The sequence below is a fragment of the Ailuropoda melanoleuca genome, chromosome 4, assembly GCF_002007445.2.
Source record: "Ailuropoda melanoleuca isolate Jingjing chromosome 4, ASM200744v2, whole genome shotgun sequence".
Classification (NCBI taxonomy): Eukaryota; Metazoa; Chordata; class Mammalia; order Carnivora; family Ursidae; genus Ailuropoda; species Ailuropoda melanoleuca.
In genome coordinates this window covers 71,291,930-71,300,711 of record NC_048221.1, presented here as the reverse complement: position 1 = coordinate 71,300,711, position 8,782 = coordinate 71,291,930, and the positions used below count along the sequence as shown (strand labels likewise).

Below are 8,782 nucleotides of genomic sequence, written 5' to 3'. Positions count from 1 at the left end.
CTCTCGCCGGACGGCCCGGCGGGGAGGCGCCCATGCCGGACGGCGCAGCGCGGTGAGGGCGCGCGCGGGCGGGCGGGGGCGCAGCCGGCACCATGTCCATGCTGCCCACCTTCGGCTTCACGCAGGAGCAAGTGGCGTGCGTGTGCGAGGTGCTGCAGCAGGGCGGCAACATCGAGCGGCTGGGCCGCTTCCTATGGTCGCTGCCCGCCTGCGAGCACCTCCACAAGAATGAAAGCGTGCTCAAGGCCAAGGCGGTGGTGGCCTTCCACCGCGGCAACTTCCGCGAGCTCTACAAGATCCTGGAGAGCCACCAATTCTCGCCGCACAACCACGCCAAGCTGCAGCAGCTGTGGCTCAAGGCGCACTACATCGAGGCGGAGAAGCTGCGCGGCCGGCCCCTGGGCGCCGTGGGCAAATACCGCGTGCGCCGCAAGTTTCCGCTGCCGCGCTCCATCTGGGACGGCGAGGAGACCAGCTACTGCTTCAAGGAAAAGAGTCGCAGCGTGCTGCGCGAGTGGTATGCGCATAACCCCTACCCCTCACCGCGCGAGAAGCGCGAGCTGGCGGAGGCCACGGGCCTCACCACCACGCAGGTCAGCAACTGGTTCAAGAACAGGCGGCAGCGCGACCGGGCAGCTGAGGCCAAAGAAAGGTACGAGTAAGTAGAACTTAGGCGCCAGCTGCCGCGGGCTCCAGGGAGGGGGTCGCAGGGCTTACGCTCAGCCCCTCTGGGAGAGGCCTAAACTGGGTGCTCCGTCCCTGCCACGGCCCAGCTGCAGCCTCTTCTGACCCTGCCGGCGTTCAGGTCCTGCGGGAGACTGAGAGGTCAGAAATTTGTCTAAAGCGGGCAAAGCGATCGGGGAAGTTGTCAACTAACTCCCTGGTCGCTTGTGAACAAAAGTGGAGAGGCAGCGAACTCTGGGGCGAAAGCAAGACAGTGGCTGGATCCTGTGCAAGGGGGACACAGCAGGCAGGGTCTGACAGTCTTCCGAAGGACAGAGGGGTTTCGACCTGGGACTATTGGGACTATCGGGACTATCGGGCTGCAGATTATGGGGCTGCCTGTGCGAATTCATGGGCACTTTCCCCGAACTTCCTGTTCGCCTTACTCAGCTCTAGGCCGAAGTGTGATTAGGGGTCAGGACTGGGATTGATACTTTCCTGGTGTTACCTGGATGTGGAGGGGCCTGGGCAAGAATATTCCTTGTCTGGATATGGAAGTTGATAGGGAGAGCGTTTTATCCTGCATAGAAAGGACCAAGAGAAGCAAGACGGGGAGGAAGTGTCAGCTGTAGGAGAGCAAAAGAGAAACACATGCCCCTTTTTCCTGCCTTCTTGGACCCAGCAACCTTTCCCTGGCCTGCCAGGCTCTTGACTCCTCTCCCCTTAGGCCCTATCATCTTTAGGGGGGAGGTCGGTAGGTCTAGGGTGAACTGAGGGCAATAGAAGGGCTGAGAGTTGCTTGTCCTCAAGGAAACCAGGACTTCCTAATCTAGCCTAATAGTTGACCATTAGGCCCTTGTGGCTGCCAGTCTGTGGTGCCTCTGAACCCCAACTAGGACGAAGGGAATGGGAGAAAAACCGATTGTGGGAACAGAAATCCAGCCTGAGTGTAACAGCATAACAAGACACCTGGGGTTGATGGGGTATGGAGTGTGAGCAGCCCAGAGTAAATGATTGGGGGCGGGGGGGGGTGCTGAACAGTGGAACCAGGTCTCTGGAAGTGGAAGGGGGAGCTTCAGGCCCACCCTGGCCTCCCAGACAATGAGGTTCGGGTATGTACAGTTGTAAGGTCTCCGCTGCCAGGCATATGGGAAGTTCCCTCTCAGGAAAACAGAAAGAAAAGGTCTTGGGAAGCCAGTGAAGAGAAAATCTACCCAAGATTCCCAATCCTCAGATCTGGTCCGGGCTGATAGTCAAAGGCAGAGCAGGAGGTGGGTTCTCCCTTCTGGGGTCCCCCTCTACCCGGCCTGGCATGCATCCAGGCTCCTGAAGAACTAGGTTCTCAGGCCAGGCCCCAGGTGAGGGCTGCAGAATCCCTCAGTTTCTGTATGATGGAAAAGTCTAGGCCAGGATTAGTAATTCCCCCCCTCCATTCTCCCAAGGGCTGCCCTCCAAGCCCCCAGCTTCCAGTCTCCCAGCTGAAGTTTGCACTGTGCCACCAGGGGAAGGGAGTGCTGCTTCCTTGGGGCCTTGTCCTTAGGCCTAGCAAGGAGAGCCCTCAAAAGACCTGCCAGTTTGGATCTAGAAAGAAAGGAGCCTTAGCTCCAGGAACCTGACCCCCGCCAATCAGAGATTTCCCTTAAACGGAGAAAAGCAATGGGAGGTGAAGGCCTGTGAGATCCCTAACTTCAAACGGGGCCCTCAGCCTAGGATCTAGGGGCCCTCACTCTCCTGGCCCCACTTCTACTCAGCAACCCTGGCTCGGGGAGCCAAGAATCTGAAAATCCAGGCATCTTCCCTTCCTCCCTGTCTCCTTCTTCCCCAACTCCACCGAGCCCTGCTCCCAGGCCACTCTTCTCTGGCAAAGAAATGTTAGCAACTCAGTGAATGGGGTGGGGGCAGGACGTAAAGAGAACAGGAAAGATATTCAAGAGGTTAAGAACAGGAGAGGTAGGGAGGGCGGGATAGAAACGGCACAGAGAAAAGGACAAGAGAGAGAACTCTTGTACTGAGCTATTAAGAGAACTGGCAGAAAGCACGAGAGCCTCCGGCCAGGCCAAGAAAATGGTAGAAAGCGAAAACACCCGCAGGCAGCACCGGGCGGCTCTGGCGCGGAGGCGAGCGGCGGGGTCTGGCTCCGGGTGACGCGGCGGCGCCGAGCGGCCTCGGTTTCCCCGCTGACCCGGCTGCTTTGCTCCGGCACTTGCAGGGAGAACAGCGAGAACTCCAACTCCAACAGCCACAACCCGCTGGCTGCGTCTCTGAATGGCAGCGGCAAGTCGGTGCTAGGCAGCTCGGAGGACGAGAAGACGCCGTCGGGGACGCCAGACCATTCGTCGTCCAGCCCCGCGCTGCTGCTCAGCCCGCCGCCGCCCCCCGGGCTGCCGTCCCTGCACAGCCTGGGCCACCCTCCGGGCCCCAGCGCCGTACCCGTGCCCGTGCCGGGCGGAGGCGGCGCGGACCCGCTGCAGCACCACCACGGCCTGCAGGACTCCATCCTCAACCCCATGTCGGCCAACCTCGTGGACCTGGGCTCCTAGAGCCCCGCCTGCCTCGACGCGCTCGCCTTCCGGGCTTGGCGCTGGGGACCGGAGAGACGGTGTCGGGAGGGCTCCCTGCGCCGGCGGCCCCGCCAGGTACTGAAAGCCCCGCTCGCTGAGCGGGCAGAACCGCCGGCCCCCGCAGGGTGGATGGCTCTTTGGTTTGGTCTTTGTCCGGGATTTGTTTTCAACAAGTTGCTTCTGAGATCGTTTGGAGGCCAGGGACCCGGACTTGAACCTGGGAAGGGAATAAATTATACACCATTCTCATACTCTCTCTCCCGACCATCTCATCCCTTCTTTCCTTTTCCCTTCCCTTTCCTTGCCTTCCTTGCTCTTTCTTCCAGTTCCTCTCCCTTCCTTCTCTCTTGTCCTCTCTCCCGCCCCTTCTTGCTTTCCCGGTTCCCCATCTCTCTATATTTCTGGCTTGTCACCCCTCAGTAGTTCTGTTTCTCCATTCTGTTTTTCCGTTTCTCCTCTGGCCAGCCTCTTGCACTCTTGGCCCCAGGGTCTGTACCCCTCAGCCTTTCTCCTCATGCCCAGACGTCTGTTTGTGTCCTCCTCCCTCACTTTCCCGGGTGGACGTGGCAGCGGGAAGAGCAGAGAGAAACCAGGCCTTCTGCGGAGGCCCTCCCCGGGGTTCAGCGGGGCTGCAGGTGTCAGCTAATAACTTAAGTGAAAGAGAAAGGACCGCAGCGCGGAGGCCTCTGAGCGCGCCCTTGCCGCTTGCCCCTCCCCTTCTCTCGGTGAGGCCCGACAAGCTCTCTCTTCTTCCTCCCGGGACTGTGGCCACAGTGCCGGCAGAGTGTGCCTCCCGAGCCTCGGACTTGCCGTCTCCCTGTTATGCCCTCATGTGAATGTTCTTCGGGAAATATTTCTGCTTTTATTTTATAATAAAATTAGAAATCATAAATATATATATGGATATATACCACAAGGCCCGTGATCCAGGAGTGCAGCAGTGTCTGATTTCCCTACAGGGACTCGACACCCCGGGTGGACCGTTCTGGGCAGCAATGTCCCAGGAGCTCCAGAAACCGGGAGCAGCCTTCCCCCATACACGACGTGTATCAGCCCTAAGGAGAAGGGACTGAAAACTCTGAAACCTCCCCCTTCCCCCCAAAGCCCTCTGTCCCCTTTCTTGTCCGGGCAGCTCCCTTGCAAAAGCAGGAAGGTGGCGGTCTGCTCCTCTTGGGGATTCTTCTCCCTTCCCCCGTCAGTGGAGCAGGGCCCTCACCCTCCTTTTTCTTCATTCGGGGATGGGAGTAAGAAAAGAGGAGCTGTGTGCCAAGCAAGGAAGGGACGTGTGTTTGGAGATGCCAGAGCTGGGGAAGAAATCGGGCCATGGAGGTTTCCTGAGCGGTGGTCACAGTCCCCAGAACCTGGTGGGACGCTTTGGGAAGATTCGCTCCCGCCACGGGCAGGCAGCCGCTGAGCTATAACAAAGCCCGGGTCGTGCGTGTGGCCTTGGAGCTAAGGTCTCCAAGCTCAGAAATCGGTCATTTGGGGATGGTGATGAAAGGATGGAGGATGAAGGGAAGTCCGAGGAGACTGGGGAGGCCAGGCCGGTGGGGGGGGCGCATGTTCTAAATGGGAGCAAGGGGGCGCCAGGGCTTGGCCGAGGAGACAAGGGAGGGGGGCGCGCCTCCAGACGACGGGCACAGGTTCCCGTTAGCAGTACGTTAACCTGCAGTGCCCTCTCCCTTCGGGGGGACCCAGTCCCACCTCTCCCCCGCATTAAGCGACCCGTCTAAGCCTATCCTGCCAGATCCCAAGGGTGCAGGACTCCTCAAGGAGGAAGTTGCGGCTTTTGCGTCTCAGTTCACTACAGCTGTGGGTACCGAACACGTTCCTCCTCCAAGACCAGGACGCTTCCACCCAGACATGCCACCTGGACCCCATGGGAAAGACGGAAGAAGGCGCTCTTCCGACGGCGAGATCCCAGAGTGCTGGGACCTCTTTGGAGACTTTCCTCTCCGATGCAATCGGCGTTTGGAGAAGACCCTTTTGCGCGCACTTTCTAAGTACGGAGGATTCCTTCCCGGCCGAGATTCGCGCAGCCTCCGACAGCTGGCCAGGCTCACTTGGCTTGGGAGGCTATGCCTCCACCTTTGCTCTGCGCAGGCCTGAAGGTCAAGGGAACCGCCAGCAGGCCGAGACTGCTCCGCATGGGCCCGACCCTGCACCGCAAGAGGAACTCCAGCCCTGGCAGCTTCCTCCGCCTCTCCTGGAGGCTCTGCTCTAGGGCACAACTCAGGTTCCCCGGTGGCAGATCCATGCTTACAGGGCCCCAGCTGCCTGACCTTCGAGGAGTGGCACAGTGAAGAACCAGCTATTGCCTGAGGGTCCGGAGAGGCTCCAGCGACCAGAGACGCCACCTTGAGTCAGAGGAGCTGAGCCACCAGCCCCAGGCTTACTTCTGGGAAGGGAGGAAACACAGTAGACCCTGGAGCCCCTACCTGCCTAATTTCCACACTCCCACTCCCAGGGAAACAGGCTCTGCAGGAACTTTCACAAGGACATATCAACATACACATTCATCATTTGATTCACTGGGATTGAAAGGCTCTTATGCACCAGGCCCTGTGGATGGCACCAAAACCACACACCCTTTCACACAGTGGCCACACAGGGAAACACACTGTCACACATATGTTCACACACACACAGAGCGAAGCAAGCACACAGACTCTCAACCCATTCTCAAAGACACAAACATGTGTCTTCAGGGAAAACCTAAAGACTCTGCTGCCCCAGTATATATGAGATACACCCCCAAATGAGTCTCCCCCACATACGTAAACTCACACCCACAAACACAAATACACATCGTGCTTCTCCCCAGTAGCACGCAAACCCACACTCACACCCGTGCCCCTGTCAGCAGCCAGCCCTAGTCTCTCGATCTGCTGGGGCCAGGGCATGGCCTTGCAGTGAAGCTTGCCTTGAAGGTCTCAGTGGCTGTCCCTCAGAGAAAGAGACGGTCCTGGCTGGAGGAGGCAGAGGGTCAGAGATCCCACCTGTGGCACCTTCTTTCCCAGGCTGAAGCGGGATGGCTGGAGGTTCCCGGGAGCTCTCACTGGCCAGTAGGGGGCAGGGTGCCTGTCCCAGAGCTTTATTTGGGCACAGTCTTGCTACTTACAGCAACTTCCCTCTTTCCCTCCCCCTTGGAAAGCTAACCCCAAAAATATTTACTTAAACGGGAAACTATGCAGAAGTTCTGAAAATAAACCCGAGCAGCTACTCACCCACTGCATAAACCTATAACAAGCCAGTCCTCCATTCCGCACTCCACTAGACCCAATGAGAGGCTGTGGGCCCCATCAGAGCGTGCCAACTGGACATAACTTTGGCACAGATGCTGCCAGACGGATACAACCGCTCCCCCAGGCGTCCACCAAACACAGTTCCTAATGGCTTATCACCCCTTCCCCGGTGGCAGTCGGAAGCCATGAGTTTTGCTCTGGTGACCATAAAGGACACAGCGCTGAAAGCACAAAGTCTCCCTCCCTTTCTGTTCCCCTGACCCTGTCCACCTTTCATTGGTTTCCAGCGAGGTTCCATACCCATGCAACCCTCGGAGGTGGAAATGAATGAAGAAGGTAGAATCCAGCTGTCCTGCGCTGCTGGTCGACTCACCTGCTTGGGAGCATAAAAGCCAAGGGCGGCTAAGCACAGAGGGGAGCCAAAGGGCTCCCTGTGCCTCCTGGGCAGTCTTCTCCCCTCACATCGCTCTCAGCAACAGCCCTGGCTGGCACGTGGTCCTGGCCCAGACCCTGCTGCTCCCACCCCGTAAGTGCATCTCGAGAGAGTGGCAGGTCTACCTGGGGGGCAGGTGGTGGTCACAAAAGCAAAAGTTAAACAGAGCCAGGGAGATCTGGGGATGGAACACGGGGCTACCAAGTCCTGGATTTTTCCTAGTCCTTGTAGGAAACAAACACCATGACGGGGGTCTGGGAAAGCAGGGAGCAGCCAAGCAGGGGCGTGGGAGTCAGGACGCAGGGAACGTGGCCCCCACAACTATCCCAGCTCTTGCTGGGATACTGCCAGAGTTCCTGGAAACATGTGAATGTTTTTGTGTTGAGGGGCAGGTGGAAAAGGGTCGAGGAGGGTTTGGGTCTTGACTGAGGCCCCTCCTTTTTTTCATGTTGCCCATCCCAACCTTACAGGGACATCCATACCCTGGGGCACAAAGCTGCCCAGGGCATCTAGAAATCTCAGAGACCGAGTGCGTGAGACTGTGCTGGGAAATGTGAGAAGGCCTGAGACAGTGGGTAGGCACAATAGGGTGAAAGAACGCAATGGTGTTCGTTGATGGGGCGGACGTGTGCCCTGGGAGGCTGGCTGGCTTTGAGTACATAGGTGGGCCAGTGAGCCAGTGAGCGCCCAGAGCTCTCCCCAAAGCCAGGGGTCAGGCTATGCCTGTGCACTCCCGCTGGCAGGGGAAGGCATCTGGGGCTGGAGGTCTGGGGCTGGAGGAGGACCAGCCTCTCCTCTCATGCCGCCAGAACCCAACGGGGTGCAAGTTGGTCCAGATTCCTGAAGCCAATGCGGGCGGGGTGGGCCGAGAGGGAAGGAGGTTCCCTGTGTCGCTGCTTTCAGGGGCCTGACGAACAGTGGAGCTGCCCTTGGGCCCCGAAAGATCCTGGGCAGGGTCAAGGCCTTGCATGCCGCCTCGCAGGAGTCTGCTTCTCAAAACCCCGTGGGTGTCTGTGCGACTGGAACTCAGAAATGACTTCTGGGTTTCGGGGATGAATCGGGAGGGGAGAGGGTCATACTGGGTGTCCCATAATGAGGTGAGGTTTTAGTTTTCCCACAATCTCAGCCGTAAAGCTGCTCCCCCTCCGGGTGGATGCCTGCTCCTGGCCGCCCAGCCGTGGAGTGAGTCTAAGTAACACCGCGCGGATGTGCCTGAAGAAAGCCCCCTTTCCGTGGCGTGGCCCGACAGGCGCCCCTAATTGCCCCCAAAGTCTCCCTTGCTTGGAGGACCCACAAACCCAACAGGCTGGCACAAGGGCGGACACGTAGGGGGAGCCCTTCTTTAGGATGTTAGTGGCCCAGGCTCTAAACAAGGCTAAATCGACCACGATCAGCGGCCCGGCTCATCCAGAGTGCCTCGTCCGCCTTCACTCGAGGAGCAGTGTGTGCACGCCGACCCCTGGCGCGCTCCGGGCAGAAATTCCGCAGCTCCGCCTGCCGGCGGCCTCCGCAGTCCCACCAGCGCGCTGGGCGCCAGGCCTCTCGCGGCCGGCTTGGCTTTCGGGGNCTGGCGCGCTCCGGGCAGAAATTCCGCAGCTCCGCCTGCCGGCGGCCTCCGCAGTCCCACCAGCGCGCTGGGTGCCAGGCCTCTCGCGGCCGGCTTGGCTTTCGGGGCAAGTAGCCCGCGCTGCTCCGAGTCAAGCGAAGCTCCGGCGCCTGCGGGCCCGGGAGCTGGAGACCGCGGGGCTGGGCAGCTCCATTCCTCCGGCCTTTTGAGTTGGCGGTCGGGCATGAGGCAGAGGCCTGGGAGCCAGTACCTTTGGGACACGCCACGGGCGACAAAACCATCCGCTGCTGTGCCATCCCCAGTAGCCATCCTC

At 59.4% G+C, this 8,782-nt stretch overlaps 1 protein-coding gene across 2 annotated transcripts; it reads left to right on the top strand.

Annotated features, from left to right (window-relative positions):
- The first annotated feature begins 6 nt into the window (after positions 1-6).
- On the top strand, positions 7-4,066 carry SIX2 (SIX homeobox 2). 2 transcript variants are annotated; one of them, XM_002912409.3, is made up of 2 exons: positions 7-652; positions 2,873-4,066. In XM_002912409.3, exons 1-2 carry the CDS (start codon positions 93-95, stop codon positions 3,201-3,203), a joined length of 891 nt encoding a protein of 296 aa, XP_002912455.1. In that variant the 5' UTR covers positions 7-92; the 3' UTR covers positions 3,204-4,066. The 2 variants fall into 2 exon arrangements, with proteins under 2 accessions (XP_002912455.1, XP_019649507.1); XM_019793948.2 differs by having other exon boundaries at positions 7-658.
- Positions 4,067-8,782: the final 4,716 nt, after the last annotated feature.

Bases quoted from the DNA above. Each gene is read 5' to 3' on its own strand.
- SIX2 (XM_019793948.2), top strand. From the start codon at position 93: ATGTCCATGCTGCCCACCTTCGGCTTCACGCAGGAGCAAGTGGCGTGC. The intron at 659-2,872 runs GTAAGTAGAACT...CGGCACTTGCAG, and splicing joins GAGGCCAAAGAAAGGTACGA to GGAGAACAGCGAGAACTCCA.